The sequence below is a fragment of the Rhinatrema bivittatum genome, chromosome 2, assembly GCF_901001135.1.
Source record: "Rhinatrema bivittatum chromosome 2, aRhiBiv1.1, whole genome shotgun sequence".
NCBI lineage: Eukaryota > Metazoa > Chordata > Amphibia > Gymnophiona > Rhinatrematidae > Rhinatrema > Rhinatrema bivittatum.
This window is the reverse complement of record NC_042616.1, coordinates 515,666,179-515,683,074: the sequence shown is the minus strand read 5'-3', so window position 1 is coordinate 515,683,074 and position 16,896 is coordinate 515,666,179. Positions and strand designations below refer to the sequence as shown.

The following is a 16,896-nucleotide window of genomic DNA, read 5'->3' as shown; positions in this document are numbered from 1 at the left end:
CCCATATGAGCTTTGTAAGACAATAGGACTTGAATTTCTGATTTATTGCAGAGGACTTATTAGAGAGCAAAAGTGAGAGACAAACTAATAGGGAGCCGATTGTTCTGTTAACATGTAGATAGTGAGTAAATAAAAACCCAACTATTTTTCCTTGGCGATAGCATCTATTCTCTTTATCTGTATTTATTTGGGCCTGTGTCCTCCCACTTCTTTATGCTTCTAGCCCAACTAACACCAAAACTTATTAAGAGCCCTCACCCGGTGCCTTCATTTGTAACTACCCAGGGACTTTGCCCCCATTTTATAGCCTCTCTTACCTCAGTCACTGCAGCAATAGTCCTGGCGCAGGGGGCCCTCCAGGCCGTGTGGTGAGCAGCGGTCACTCTTGCACAACGCCATTCACTTCCCCATGGATCGGTGCATGCCAGCGCTGCAGTATTCCCAACCATGACTGGCCCAAGAATTTATTCCAAACCCTCTACAGAGCAGCATGTAGTACTGGCACTGCCAGGCCCATGCCTCTGCAGCATAAAACCACACATCCACATTGCAGGTCACCTAATGCCTAATTTCTCCAGGCAGACCTGAAGAGATCAGAGGTACAGTCCTTATTCTCCAATTAGTAAGAGCTGGCGCGTGAGGCGTTTTGGGGGCTATTGGTCTGTAATAGGAAGGCCAAACTCTTGTTCCTCGGTGGGGCTGGTGCGTCAATGTCCCTAAACTGGAGCAGCTGTGAGCAAAGAAGTTTCATTGCGCGCTCATGACAGATCTTCTGGAATGCAGTCCCGCTTGTGGGCACTGCCGCGCCTCTGCTCGCTCTCTTCCATCCAGAGACGGTCATGCTGTCTGAAGAAACAGCTCTATACAGGAGAGGTAGGCTTTACACAGCAGAAACTGCATAATGCATAAACTAACAGCAGCTAGTAGTAACGTTTGAAGAATTACGTTATGTCAGAAACATAAAATGAAAAAAAGAAAAGTTGAAAATGTTTTCATGTCCCTGCTACCCCCCCCCCCTCCATTGCCAGTCTGTGTAAATGTAACTATAGCAATTTTCGAAAGCCATTTACCCGCAAAAAATGCACTTCTGCAGGTAAATCCTATGGACAATTCAATGGCATATAGTGTAGCGATTTTCAAAAGCCCACTCACAAATGCTTTTCAAAATCAGGCCCTTTGAGAGCAGGCTGCATGCTTCAGGTTCCCTTTATCACCTCCAGGGGATGGCACAGGGGCCTGCTAGTGTCCTAGTTAGAATTTTTCCCTCTCAGAGAACCCTTTCCTGCAGCTCATTCATTAAAATCGGGCAGCTGCCTGTGCCACGGAGTGCAGAGGCCGACTTTCTACGGGATGCATGTTACCCGCTGCTGGCTTGCTGCTGCATCCTTCTCCAACTGCAGTTAACAAACCCCGCACCTGTACAAATAAAATTACCATTGCTTTCTGTTGACACCGTGCACACCTTTTCCTCTCCACACAATAACAATCATTACTGACGAAAGCTAACTTGAAAACTTGTGGCAGCAGGAGGCAACTGTTTACTTGCCTTCAGTGTGTTATACCACAAATACCTTCAGTGAGTGCAGAGAAGGGAAGAAAAAAAAAAAAACAAACCACCCAACAGGAGTTGACATCCTTGTTCGGCAGGATCCCCCCCACCACCCAAGAGGCATAGGGTGATGAGAGTTATTCTGCACTGTGCAACTCCACAGCTGTTCTAGCATATGGTCATGGAAAACAAATCCAGTCAGTTTCAACGCGGATATCGCTCTAGGCCTGTATGACAACATGCGCAGAATTAGCTGTTTTCTTCTTTCAGAGAATCCAAGTAAAACGTGGGCTGGCAGATACAGTCACGTTTTAGAATCAAAGCTTGATATTTCAAGAAGAACCCGTAACCCTGCCGCTGAAGTCCTGAACACTGGCGCTTCAGGAACAATGACTACTGGCCACATTAAACAATACAGGACATCCCAGCACAGACAGGAGACATCCCTATTACAGTAGACCATCAAGTACAAATGCTTGGCATACAAAGTTGTTTAAAAGCAGATCTAGTCATTAAGCAGTTTTTTTTTTCTGTATTTACCCTCTGCTGGAAGCAGGATTAACACATTTCTTTTTCCCCAATATTTATTTAGAAGGCTTAATCAAATGCGTAGGTAGGTAGTGATCGCAGCTGTGTATATACTTATGAGGATTTTGTTAACTTTTACCAGGGACCACACCACCTTTTGAAAAGAAAAAAAAAAAAACCAAACCTGTCCCCTTCTGGAGTAGGTACTAAAAGGGCTCACCCGACACAGGAGCATGTCCATCTTTTCCCATTAATACTCTTTATTTCTGTGTCTCTTTTTCTAATATTTTATTTCTTCTATTTTTCACTTTCTGCAATAAAAAGCTTTTAATTAGAAGGAAAGTCAGGCACATCAAATATAAAAGGTGAAGATGCAGATTCATTAGATATCTGCATGGCATTCTTGATTTCAGATTGGGTGTGCCGTGCTTTTCACAGCCTACACCCTTTGCAATTTACTTTGGAGGGTGGTTACCTGCAATGCTCAACCCCAGCCTAGATTCCTGCCCTGTTTTCAAACACGTCCTTGGGTAGAGGCTGCTCAGGAACTCTTTTTTTTGTACAGGGTGACAGCGAAGCTTCACAGGGTCTGAGTAACAGTACCCGGCTCTCCTCCTCCCCTCCCCATAAAAGCGGGAACAGTTACAAAAGTAAACGTTAAAACCGTGAACTTGAACATCCTTAGCAATAAAAAAAAAAATCCTGCCTCTTTAGTTTAGAGCACTGCCTAAATTATCTTTGGCCGCTGTTGCTTCTAAACTCCATTTGCACTTCGTAGAAGCAAATGGTCTAAAAGGGATGGGATGTGAAAACCAACCAACCAACCAACCAAAAAAAAAGGAAAGCCATCAGAACACACAAATAATTTTGGAATACATTTTCATGGTGTGGAACGGCTTTTCGTGAAAACAGATGGTCGTCGGCAAAGATGTGGCATCCTCTCCGAAAACATATTAAAAAGTCACCATGAGCATATGTTAATGCCCAACCAGACACAGGGATGAAAGGAAGTTTGGGGTTCAATACCACTTTAAGAAAGCCCACTTCTGGGAGCTGGCGTTTTGATTCCAGCAGTTACTATTTGAGGTTCAGGCTCTTAACGTTTCCACTCCCCACCCATGCCAGTATGTTTTAAGCCATGTAGTATTCCTTAATAAAACAAAGCTCCCGTACAGAAATCAAATAAGACAGCCAAAACCAAAAGCAATGTTTCCAACTCCATAACTGAAGACTGAGGCACAGGGACATCCTTGAAGCTCTGCTGAATAGGGCCCAAGCTTTTTGTTCCTAACTGCAAATGGTTAAAACTGGAATGAGGTGGGGGTGGGGCTCTTCGCTGCAGGCATTTTTGGATTTAAAAAAAAAAAAAAAAAAAGTTTCTCAGCCCCATGAAAGAAGTGGTGCCAAGTTAAAACCAAATTCTTTAAAATCAACCTATGAGCAAAGGGAATAAGAAAACAATATATAAATATATATTTTACCCTGCTTTCAATGAAAAAAAAAAAGTTTAGTGTACATGAACAAAGCACAATTGATAAAACCATGGATGTGAAATATGGAAAAAGAAATCATGGTAAAATATGACCAAGAGATAGGGGGTATTCTATATACCAAACTATATATAGCACAGGAAAATGTCATCAAAAATCAGCAACAATGAAGTGAAACTTCTTTCAAAGAAATGTGAAATGTTGAATAACTATTTTAACATGTGCTTTTCAGCAATCTCTAAGGGGTGTCTTAAGTAAAATGCATTGTCTAGAATATCTGAAAAATGATCTTATCATACATACTTAAGCACAACACCTTCTGAAATACTATCTTGATAGCATACTGCCTTGTTTTTCTTTCACTGAAGGATTATACTGTACACAGATACTAACAAAATACAAAAAAAAACAACCCAAAACCCTGCACCAACAGCAAAATGGTAGTCTGCGCCGGAGCCAATATTTTTAATGTGCTTGGTAAACATTTGATTAAATCAAAGTGCATCCTACTGTAAAAAAGTACACTGTATACAAAGTGTATTCATATCTGGATTTTTTTTTTTTTAAATTGAGATTAACTTTTCAGTTTGGAATACCTATCAAGTTTGTAGAACCTCATACCCAATTTAGGAAAGTAACATTCAGTGTACTTCACCTACCCAATTTTAAAACTGCACCAGTATCTGTATGCTAATATTGCATCCAAAGCAAGTTTAGTCTTTCAATGATCCAAATGTAGGACAAAGTATCTCTTTGTAATTTTTCCCATGGATGTTTCACTTTCATTTGTAGGCTGGAATAATATTCATGATCTTCAAGAGCCCTGCCATGTCAAACCAATATCCCATTCTTCCCTCCCACCATATTTGCAAACAAAAACACTCCACCAAAAGTTATATTAAAACATGGATTTTGATATTCATAAAGCTGTTAAACTCCTACTTCATTCTTCCATTCTGAAAATCCCACAGAAGCAGTGTGCAACCAGGGATCACATTAGGTGTGCAACACATGCCTTAACACAACAGGAACTGGTGGATCTAGTTCCGGCCTCGTCTCTGCTGCACCGCAGCGCTTTCGGATAGTGAGGTCATTCCGAGGCTTACACAAAAAGCTAAGCATTTCTAAAGAAATAAGCCAAAAAAAATAGTTCACGACAAGTAGATCTAGTTTAATGTTCAAGGATATGTTACACACAAAGTTACAGTACCTCAACTACTAGTAACATAGCAGCATTAAAGAAGAAAATTTATATAAAAATTGTTACCTAGATGTTTTGATTTATCATAATTAATTTTAGCTGGATTTAGACCATGCCCAATTTTCAATAGTACTAGGATGCATTTCACGCTTGCAGTCTTCTGTTTCTTTCAAGGCAATTTAACAGCAAAGGTTCATGTGTAATAATCTTTTGCTTTGGTTGAAAACAATCTGCTTTTTTTGTCTACAAATACTGTACAATTTTGTCTGCAAATGATTACAAGTCTTCCATGTTCTCTGTCTTATATTAAATGTTCATGATGCAATAGCATATTTCATAAACACCATCCAAGATCTAGGCTTTTATCCTCCATATTTCAAGACAACTTTCAGATAATCTTTTAAATTGAATTCTGCCACAAGATGCATTCTAACTTGGTGATGCAGGAAGATAGTTCCTAACTTCAAAGTCAAGAAACACAAAGTTCTACCTAGATCAAGCAGAACCGTTTTGGTGGGCTCAAAAACAGATATATCTATGCAATTAAAAAGATGTCATGCAATGCCACTAGCTATAATGTGTGTGAATGTAAAAAGAATGGACAGGAAAAAAAAAAATCTCCATGTTAAAACATTTTCCTGGGAGCAGCTCTACTGTCTCCAATTCCTTTAGAAAGTGAAAAACCCCAGATTAAAAAAAGCCACACATTTCTATTTACAAAAAAAATATTTAATTAAAAATATTTTAATTACAGTAGTCTATTAAAGCATATACTTATTTCTCACTTGCACTTATAGAACATCTCTATATATACACAGTATGAAATGTCACTCATTTATCTATACAATATGTAACATTCCTGCAGGGAGAAGAAAGTTCCCTGGTCCCAGTAAAATCATCTATTTTAAACAATAGATGTCAGAAATATCTACAATGCTTTGATAAGATTAGTAAAGCTTCAAATTCTGCTCTTCTGTTGCTTTAGTGTCTTCTAAAAGATAGTCCTCCAACCATTAAATCAGTTCAGTCACTTTCTACATTCGAGTTCACCCCTCCCACCCCCCATGTACAATTCACATCGATGATACAAACCGAACAGGAAAAAAGAAAAGGTCTTAATGTAGTGAAGCACGCATGACGTCGGTGAAGAACTTTTTTCCTCACGATGAAGTATAAGAACGATTGTGGGAGGGCTGGGGTGATTTTTTTTCTCTCTCTTTCATCTGAAGGCTGCGTCCCCCCTCCACCCCTTTCCCTCCTTCTCTAATTTGTCTTTCTGCTCTTCTGGCTCTGCCTGCTGCACACCTGTGGAAGAGGAATGAATAGAGGGGGTGTGTGAACCATTCTGCTCCAGACTGGCTGGCGCCACCAACAAAACACAAGACATGCTTGATCAACAACCCAAAACAAACCAGGGTCAAACTCCGAGCTGGGCCAAACTGGAACACGCCGCTGAACGCACGGGCATTCTGTAAGGTGGAGGGGACGTCGCCATAAATAATGCGAAACCCCATAACTGGAGTGGCCAAGTTCCGTAGCACTAGCAAGCTCGCTTTTTGATCTTTCCACCTTCCAGGAATGTGGCTACCCAGGCATCCCACCCTCCTACCTCTCATGACAACTATGGATGAAGTTAAAACTCCACACGAGTTAAGGGCTGGGGGTTCCAGGGAATCGAACAGTTTAATGACATTTTGCCTAACTCGTTTCCAAACCCTTAATGATCTCCAATACCTCTAGATTTTCGAGAAAAGAACCCCACTCACCTCGAAATAAGCAGCTCAGCGGCACAAGATACTATCCCCATGCTTGTTCACCACTGAACCTGCCTGGAACAAAACGTGAGCAGAAACATTAGTACGAGATGCAGAGTGTACCTAGCAATCGTCCCATATGCTCTCTTCTCCCAAACAAGCAAGGCAGGGAAATACACTTAAGGAAACAAAATGCTAGCAACCAACGAATCAATGAGAACGGAGCACCCAAGCAAAAAAAAAAAAAAAAATCGAGGCATATAAACAAGTGATAATAACTGAGCAAGGCACGTATTTAATCATTGTCAAGCTCATGCTGCAGTACAGGGGGCAACTGTTGGATTTGATCCACACCACTCAATTAAATTGCACATTTTTTTTCCCCTTTCTTGTGACAGCCGGGGAGGTATTCGGGTTCAGTTCAGCCCAGTCCTTTTTTTTTTTTTTTTTTTTAACAGGGTATTATCAAATGCCTCATGTTTACCTCACGGCAGGGCATTATAAAAAACCCCAGATCTCACACACTGGCGTGATCAGTCCTAGCCCGGCTAAAAAAAGAGACACCTAGCCGCGGGGGGGGGGGGGGGGGAGACAAGAACACAACCATTCCAAGCCACAACTGCAGAGCTGCATTCAATCCCCACCCCCCTAAACATGGATTTCCCCAGTTATGCACACATGAAAGCCAATGCCTACGCTCCTTCCACCGGGTGCGCAGGGCAGCCACGGCTCCCCTCTTACCGGGTCGGCGTTGAGGTCGGTGAGTGGGGTGCGAGTGGCGGCAGCGGCGGGAGGAGGCGGCGGCTGAGGCTGCTGCTGCCGGAGCAGCACTGGGTGCGTGTCGAGCGCCAGCTGCAGGTCCAGGATGTAGTCGATAACGTGCTGCAGGATCTCCACCTTGGTGACCCGCCGGTCCTGCGGGATGGTGGGCACCAGCCTCTTGAGGCGGCTGTAGCAGTCGTTCATGTCGTACTGCAGGCAGAGCTGCTCATCCTCCGGCAGCTTGCAGCGGGCGGCGCACAGGCTGTGGCCGGCCAGGCAGCGCCGCGCCAGCTCCGCGCAGCCTCCCCCGGCCGCCGGGGCTCTCCGGCTTTGCGGGCGCAGCGGGCTGGCGGCTTTCATGGTTGGCACGGACACGCGGGGGGCGTTGGAACAACAAAGAAAAGCGGTGGCTGAAGAAAAAAAAAAAAAAAAAAAAAAAAAAAAACAGGCGAGGGGGGGAGGGAAGGGAAGGTGAGAAAATCTCAATCCAAGTGCAGCAGCAGCAGCTTTCCTCTTCTCAGACGCTGCAATAGACTCATGCGCCCCTAATAAGCAATGCCGGCGCCTTTGAATTTATTATTGCCGGAGGTGATTACGCAAGGTACAGTTTCGATGCAGGTGACAGCAGCACAGGCTCTGGAGCAGCCTTCGAAGCCGTGCAGCACCGCTATGCTCTGCCAGCCCACCGCCGCTCACTTATATAGCAGAGTAGGCGGGGCCTGCCGAGGAGGGCGGGGCTGCACGCAGCAGAGGCAAAGGGAGAGAGAGAGAGAGAGAGTGTGAGAGTGTGAACCAATCGGACCTTCGGCTCTTCTTCCAGCCCCGGGACTGTGACCAATGGGAAGCCCGTGCGATTCCATCAGTACGGCGGTAGTGGGAAAAAGTGGGCGGGTGGAGGGTGATCTGAAGGGGGGGCCGGAGGCTAAGCCAGGGCGGGATTTGAGGAAAGACGTAGCTAAACTGCTCACCGCACGGAGTGTGAAGGGGAATGCTCTCGGGGACTGCAGTGCAACCAGATCGAAGGCGAAATTCCAGCGTCCCGGCGTACCTCTAAACTCTGCCTGCATCCTAGCAATTTTTATACAAATGCACATCCAATGACTTGTTCCTTGTTAAACTAAAAACTCTGAATGAGTTATAATTTGACTACTCCGGTTACTGCAGGCAGTTTTACCACTGGGGAAATATTTGAATATCTGCTTACATTTTTTTTTTTGTAATATATATATATATATATATATATATATTTCTTTTCTAATCGTTGTTATCTGGCTAGTCTAGTCATGGTCGGCTATTGGAGGCTGTGAGTGTGACTCCATAGAAATGCATTCTTAAAGCAGAGAATAACATTGACTTCATTCTTCGATGTTAGTGTTAAAACGAGATAACACTAGGACGAGACTTTACTGGCAATTAGCAATGTTCAAAAGGTTCATAGCCACGCAGCAATGGTATGTTTAAAATAAGAAAAGTTTCACATAAAATTAATGATGTCATTGGAGATTCAATAAGCATGTACCATGGAATATTAAAATGGAGCACATAACTATTAAAAAATTAATGTGCACACTTCTGAAAATTCCTCTGCGACATGTTAATCCATTTTATGTAAAATTCAACCTGTAACTTAATTTATTTCATTACTTTTCCACATGACAAATTATTCAAGCTATAATGTTTTATATGCACTTTAGTATTTTCCCTATGCCTCTGTTTTGAAACAACATATTTAATTTGGCACAGTAGTTTATAAACATCTTGGAGTGCATCATGTTAAAATAAATGGTAACTTTTCAGTAAGGGTTTGTTTAATACATACAATATTTTCATTGAAATTCCTGTTTTCTGTGTTATTGTTTAAGGGTCATTGAGTCTCAAGCATTTTGCACATAAAATGCTTAATAAACAGCCTAGTTATAGTGCCTTACTCTCTGGTAAGAGACATGGTAGCCATTCCAATAGACGTTAAAGGGCATCATAGATTTGTTTTACTGTATACTAATGTGTGTTTAAGTGGCAGTATTTCAGACATGCTGTCTGAAAACTGAAATTTTGAACTTTTAAGTGGTACCCAGACAGAAGAGAAACTTTTAAGGTGTTGAGGGAGCAGCAACATCAGATATCTTTATGAGGTATTTATTTTCATTTATCTATTTTTACCATGCCCCATAGAATTTCTTCATTAATGAATAGATCATTTAAAATTAGTTAAACCCTTTGGCCATCTGCTGAGGCACTGAGGAAGCACTCCTATAGCTTCTTTCACCCTGGTTTATTTCCTCTGCCGAAATGCTAATCAACGAACAACCTAAGTGTAGTTGTTGATGGCATTAGAAACTCACAATTTAGATAATCAGATTGCGAGCATTGGATTTCTTATGCCAGTGATGGATGGGAAACAACAAAGGCATTACTATTGTAGTTGAAAATGCTCAGAGGGTCTAATTAGGGGTAGCTGGATCTTTTTTTCAGTGATGTGAGACAGACAGTGAATGCTGGTGCTGGTGCTCTGTTTGGGCAGGGAGGCAACAGAGGTTTTTTACATTTGTCAGAAATACAGCTGGGGATCCCTGGTTGTTTCATTTTGAATAAGGCCAAATCAGGCATTGCTTTTAAGGAATAAGGAATGTGGGATTCCCAGCCCGCTATCACCAAAGAGATCTGAAGGACTGTGTGCCTGGTCCTGGAAAAGGGAAACAGGAGAGGAGTCTGGTCCCAGCACAGCAGATGCATAGCAGCTGGATATCAGGTACATGGGGTGGCCTATAAAGTAATCCTCCTCATTAAGAAACTTTCTGTAAGAAGGTGAATTTGTATATGTGGTCCATGAATGTATGGAACCAGGCAAGCGCTGTAATAGATCTTATAGATCGACTGAATGTGTTTTTCTGTTACCATGTGAACTTACAATTTTAGCATATAGCAGTAGAGCCAGTGGAGTGGTAAAGTCTGCAATGAAATAAAGAGTAAACAGATAAAATCAGAGCTTCAAGACAGCCAGGACAGAAGGGAGGAGAGAGATCAGAAGGCATGGCACTTGATGGTAAGAGACCAGATAGAAATGCAGACAGAAGAGGAACGAGGGACTTGAAAGAAATTCAGAGTGGTGTGCAATGGACCAAAAAGATGCAGAGGAGGAGCTGCAAGGGACCTGAGAGGGATGAGAACAGACATGGAATGGTGTGGATCTAGAGATGCTGACAGACTTAGAACAGTGGGGACAGCAGAAGGCTGTACAGAGGCAGAAACAGAGAATGCGAGTCTAAGATGATTGTCATCTTTTGAAAAAAAAAAAATTGCAGGCGAGCCACGTTAACAGCTAAGTTTTTTTTATAAATAAGAAAATATATATCAATTTGTTTAAGGTATGAGAACAGATGTGCAGATTAGTAGTGAACTGTGACTTGGAATGGACATAGCAAGTAGGCAGGAGCAGCAAAGCAGATAATATTAATTTGTTATTAGTGACAGTGCATTTTATAAGAAGCTGTTGTAGATATACAAGAGCACACTAATGATAGTCTCCCCAGCAATAACAAACTGCACCTTTTGTAAAATTCACCAGTTAGAGGATGCTGGAAGAATCTAACACCAAGCACCATGGGGTTTGTAGTTTCAGGGGGATGGTGTGGAGAGCGAGAGGTTGTTGATGTACGTTTGTGGATATAAACAGATATCTAATATTACGTGCTGGATACAGAATTTATACAGCTAGCATGAGACATATGCTTACAGTAATTAACTTTTTACTAAGCTTGCCCACAAGTTGTACCTTCCATGAGATTAATAGCAAGAGCATACAGTAAGAGAAAATAATGGTTATTTAAATTTTGTTAAACTTGCAGAGAAGGTTGATTTGATGTTAGATTATTATTTAAAAGGGAAGGTCAAAAACACCTGTAGTTCTAAAGTTTCTGGAGGAGATTGATTTAATTTATACTATCAGTAGTCCTTCTATGAGTTAATAGCTTAATGTAAGGCTGATTTCCCTGCAAGAAAACATTTGCACCTCTATGGATTATAGATTAGGAGTATGACATTTCATTTACAGAGATAGCTACTGCTTCCTTTCAGCAACATCGGGCAGGCAGGAAGTCTGAACCTATAAAAATAAAAGGTTGAGATTAAGCATTCCTCAATTTTGTGTGATGCAGGAATTTTAGGAGTTAACACATGAGATTGGAAATGACTCTCATTCAGTAGTAAAAACAGAGTAAATGCAGCAGTGCAGTGCATGCAGATCTTTTCTAATTTTTGCTAAACTGGCTTTAAAATTGCATGACCATGAATGCAAGTTAAAAAAAAACAAAAACAAACAAAAAAAAACCTGCAGTGTAAAAAGGTATAGATATTTACAGTATGTTAACAAGAAGAAGCCCTGGAGTTTATCAACTTAATGGGTGGGGGTCAGACAGTGGTGTCTGCAGAGCCCTGATGAACAAAAGGGTTCAAACAAAAAGCAATTAACAGCTACTTGTGATGTGAAACAGCCAGAGCCAAGAGGCCCACATTCTAGCAAACAATCCATTGATGGTGTGCTAATGAATTTTGGAGACACAGGAGGAGATAAGGATGGAATGATAAAAGATGGGGAATGATTTTTCATGCACTAGGAAAACTAGTCAGCTTGTGAATTTAATGCAAAGGAACAGTTTGATATTTTAAAGCTTTTGGAGGAGATCCATCCATTCTGACTAGCTACTTTGAGGACACAAATTTTGCTTTTCACCTAAAGTAGCCAGGCAATCAAGTTGTATGGATGGCTAAGCATTATTCAGGGGAAAGAACTGGGGCACATTCTTAATATAAACTTAAAAGGTGGAAGGTTATGCAGATGTAGAGTTCAGGCAGATAGATTTACAGAAGGGGACTCACCACCATCACCTCTGCCATCCCCTTTCTTCCATGGCTAAGGAAGCTTCACAAGATTGTGGGAAGATTTGCTGCTAGTGGACAATATTTATCAGTTTGTCTTTTGGAACTGAGTTATAATAGTATAATTGTATACTAAATATATAATTATAAGTGCAATGTATATAATGCACCCATGCCTATGTAGTTACCATAATCAACTTAACGGGTATAATTAGTCATTTTCAGAGGTGGGGCTGCAAGTTGGCTACAGCAGGGGAATGGGGGAATAAAGCAGCCTGTTTCAGTCAGCCACAAGTGAAACTGTACACAATAATAAGCTGCATCCTAATTGTGAGATGGACAATGGTACATAAATTCCCTTCCTCAATTTACTTATTTTATTTATTTATTTAGGAGTTTTATGTACCGTCGTTCCAAAATAAGATCACAACAGTTTACAAAATCATCATTCAGTTACTGGGTCAGCAATCATCCATTCTGTTTCAGTGTTCATAGTTTAGGTTAACATAACAGCAAATACATTTTCTAGGTCATATTTATGCATAATCTAATTCATCTCAGCAGTGTATGGATATTCTGAGTCGATACATCAATATTAATTACAAGGTAATTAGTGTGCTTTGATGAAGAGTTATATAACCTGTGGTTTCCATTTCTACGTATTATACTCTGTATACATTTAACATCGCTCAATACATATTGCTCAATCTGTTAGCATAGTCTGGGGTTTTGACAGTGATATTATCGCATATTGGAGTTTTATGCTAATTCATAAGCATTTTTAAAAAGCCAAGTTTTCAGTTCTCTTTTGAAACTCTTATCTGTTAACTGGTGTAGAGACTCTGGAAGAGAGTTCCATAGTTCAGGGCTGCTATGCAGACCAATCTGTCTCTTATTTGTGTGAGGTGTGTGTTCCGTGTTATGGGCACCTTTAGAAGACCTTTGTTTTGCGATCTTAGGGCTCTTTGCGGGATGTATGTTTGAAGAGACACTCCCATTAAATATGGGTTAATGTTGTTGATATTAAAATTAGAGTTAAAACTTTGTAATGAATTCTGGATTGTACTGGGAGCCAATGCAGTACTATAAGTGAAGGGGTGATGTGGTCACATTTCCTTATTCCTAGTAAGAGTCTAGCTGAGGCATTTTGTAATAGCCGTAGTGGTTTTACTAGTCCTGATGGTTGGCCTAGTAATAGGGAATTGCAGTAATCTATGTTTGAGAAAATTAATGTTTGTAAAACCGTGTGGAAGTCTTGTATTGTTAGCAAAGGTTTAAGCTGGTGTAGTATTCTCAGCTTGGAGTATCCTGATTTGATTATTAGTTTGCTTATATGCTTTTTCATTGAAAGGTTCTCATCAGTTTGTATTCCAAGGTCTTGTACTTGATCTGAGGGTATGATGTTAAAATTTCCTAGGTCTAAGGTTGGTGGTTTGATTATCGTGGAATTTCTCCTTAACCATATAATTTCAGGGGTTTTTTTTTGTGTTTAGAGTTAGCTTCAGCTGAGATAGTTTTTGTTGTACTGCCTTCATGTAGGTGGACAGGGTCAAAGCCGTTTTTCAAAAGATTTGTCGAATGGCATGTAGAATTGTATGTCATCTGCATATAGGAAGAAGTTGATTCCTAGTTCCACTTGTAATGTACATAGGGTTGCATATATATATGTTGAATAGTGTAGTCAGGAGTGCAGACCCCTGGGGGACGGGACGGAATGCCTGTATCAATTTTGAAGGTGTCAGATAAGTGATTGTCTAATATGACTTGGAATGATCTGTCTGCTAGGAAGGTAGAGAACCAATCATTAACCTTCCTGTCTTCCAGCAAGCCACTTCAGCTGCTACGAGTAATGGGATTGGCATGTTTTAGAATAATTGCAGTTTACAGTAAAATGTCATGTGATGACACATTTCCAGTTGTCTTATTGCAGGTTGCTGACATCGGAGGCAGAGGGGTGAGCAGTGAGGATCCCAGCACGGTGATAGGATCCTGGGGTTCTTGGAGTAGTAACACTGAATAAAGCAGTAACGTTTTTATGGAAAGGTTGCTGGGAAGTCTAGGAGAACATTTCATTATTTGGCTACACCTGAGGTACCGTAACCACCTGAGGGGGATCAACCTGTTGTGATCACTGTTTTAGCCACTGGGCTTATGTTGCCATTCCCAGAAAAACTGGAAGAAGTTTCAATAACTTGGCTATATTACCCTTGAAATATCAGAAAACAAAGGTGCTTTGGTGGGGAGTTAAAAATGTGGGCAGGCAGCACCGGCAAGTGTATGGGGGGGTGGGGGGAGAGACGACATTGGCGAATGGTCAGATTATGGAAAGAGGTGGCATTACAGATGACTAAAACCAGCCAGCCATAAACAGTGAATACTGATACTAACTTTCACATTTATTCTTTTAAAACAGAAGCAAGCGAGTCAGTGGAAGAGACTTAGGCGACAACAACATGGCATCAGCAGAAGAACTGATTTTATCATCAGAAGGAACAAAGTTTTAACAATCGCTTACGCAGGTTAGGATGACTTAGGGAGGGCCCTGGGCTGGGGAAATATGATGTAAAATACATTTACCCAGACCCTGGAAGGAGTGGTCTGTTTCTTTGGGGTATTTAAAGTTAGCGAGGCTATGCCAGAAACCAGGAACACAACTCATGGCCCAGCGCTAGCAGAAGGAGAAGGACTTACGGTGGACAATCATACTGCGGTATGGGGTAAGACACTTCACGTTCAGTCTAATACATTATTATTATACCTCTTTGCAAAAGAAAATCAAAGTGGTTCCCAATAAAATACATAACTAAAATACTATAAGATAAATAACTTCAATATTTATTTATTTATTTATAGATTCTTATATACCGCGGTACATATAGTTATACATCACCTCGGTTTACAGTGAAATGTTTACAGTGGCAAACATTTTTAAAAGCACAAGATGTCTCCGGTAACAGCAACACAGTCAAATCATTGTCAAAAGCTGGATGAGACCATATTCAGTTCATCAGATAAGTCAGGTAAATGCTTGTTAAAAAACCAAGCTTTAATTGCTTTTCAAAAGACTCATAAGTTAGCAAGGGGACAAAGTGGTGTTATTCAGGGTGCAGGGCGGTGGAGTTATACATTCAGCAAAGGCCACAGGGGCACGGCTCATTTAAAGAATACGAGCAATAACTACATTCTTTTATTAACGGCAGAAAAGAGGACAGCGTCAATGAAAATGGTGTGGGACAAAGAAGGATATGGACTGTGAGTCACTCCTTTATATTACGGGCCAAGACAATGTCAGCATCAAGAGCTGGAGTGAAGTTTGGGTAAACCTCCTTAGTGACTGGAGAAAGGAACGAAGAACAGGAGTGGACATTTTGGTGTAACAATTCGGAATGGGGGTTAACTGCACAAAGTGGCAGTTATGACCCTCAACAGAAAGCACTAAGGTAACCTTCATGGAGCAAGAGTGAAAACACTAAAACAAGAAGGCATGAAGGTAACCTCTCAGTGCAGCAGTTACAAGAAATAAACACCTTACTGGAACCAGATGATAACCACACTCCTATAACACGCTAGAGAACAACCTAGGCCAGATGGCATTTTCATTCGCCTGGCTGGGGGAGGGCATAATGAAACAGTCTCCATAAAAACTATTGACCTTATCATATAAAGATAAGACCTAGCATTTCTAAAGTCCCTTTGGCCAAGTGTGGTGATGATCTGGTCCTACATGATTACCAAGTTGGTTTGGTGGGATGCTAACTTAAGTCACTACAATCAACGCAGAAAATCAGAAGGAAGCTTAACAAGGAGGTAGGGGGTTTTGCGGAATGCTAGGGGTCTGCAGCTAAAGCACGAAGATATCTCTACAGATTGCTTGGGCCTTTATTGGACTGATGGGCATTTGTTTGTCTGATGTGGGCTTTGATATATTCCTGTTAACAATATAAACGGACATTGAAACTCATAGCTGTCTAACAAACATATAGAACAAGCACGGTCAGAGGTTGAGACCAACTAAAGGTGTACTGATCTCTCCCACGGCGACTTCTCACCGGCGCAAGAAGGGGATGCACCTTGAACAGTCACCTATGCTCAGTCACCATTGGAACAGGGGGTGCCTGGGCTGGTTACGGCTATGGGCAATTTAGCGTCCCAAGTCCCTGATAGAGAAGGTTGGCCTGGGAAATTATCAATGAAAAGAATACGTTTGCTCAGACCATGGCGCAGGGGTGGTCTGGGGAAGGCCGTAAAAAGGTGGAGGCAAGCAACACACAGGGGATGTTGCATGCCCTTAGTGGCAGCATTCATGGAGAAGGATACTCCTGGGCAACTGCCTTACTAGTTGAGGAATTAGGAAGTTTCAAGTGCATGGGATATATCCCCACCCCTTGCCGGAGAGGTACAATGAACGGTTAGAATATGTGCATGTTATTAGTTATTATGTTGTTATTCCAATTCCATTGGCATTTTATGTATGTTAAATAAATCTGCGGTGGCCGTTTCATCCACTGAACAAAGAAATGAAAAAGGCTTCTCTGGATATGGATGATATGGTCATTGGGAAGGGGAAGGAGAGAGGGGTGCTTGCTCAGCCATACCGGGCAGATGGTGCGGCATGCCTGGGTTATGTAGTTGAAATGCTCATAGGGTCTAATTAGGGGGTAGCTGGGTCTGTCTTTCAGTGATGTGAGACAGTCAAGGGTACTGCATTCCTTGGCTGGTGCCAAGGAATGCAGTACC

The 16,896-nt window shown here is 41.5% G+C and overlaps 1 protein-coding gene and 1 long non-coding RNA gene across 3 annotated transcripts; one reads left to right on the top strand and one right to left on the bottom strand.

The window, feature by feature from the left end:
* Window positions 1–4,717: 4,717 nt before the first annotated feature.
* ID4 (inhibitor of DNA binding 4, HLH protein) lies at window positions 4,718–7,972 on the bottom strand. Its single transcript, XM_029590747.1, has 3 exons — window positions 7,264–7,972; window positions 6,535–6,597; window positions 4,718–6,073 (listed from the first exon to the last, which is right to left on the bottom strand). The coding sequence occupies exons 1-2, from the start codon at window positions 7,642–7,644 to the stop codon at window positions 6,550–6,552; spliced, it is 429 nt and encodes a 142-aa protein (XP_029446607.1). The 5' UTR covers window positions 7,645–7,972; the 3' UTR covers window positions 4,718–6,073; window positions 6,535–6,549.
* A 273-nt stretch (window positions 7,973–8,245) lies between these two features.
* Window positions 8,246–16,667, top strand: LOC115085119. 2 transcript variants are annotated; one of them, XR_003854738.1, is made up of 3 exons: window positions 8,246–8,735; window positions 14,573–15,179; window positions 15,360–16,667. It is a non-coding gene; the product is annotated as an uncharacterized LOC115085119 (long non-coding RNA). The 2 variants fall into 2 exon arrangements; XR_003854739.1 differs by having other exon boundaries at window positions 8,246–10,033.
* The last annotated feature ends 229 nt before the right edge of the window (window positions 16,668–16,896 follow it).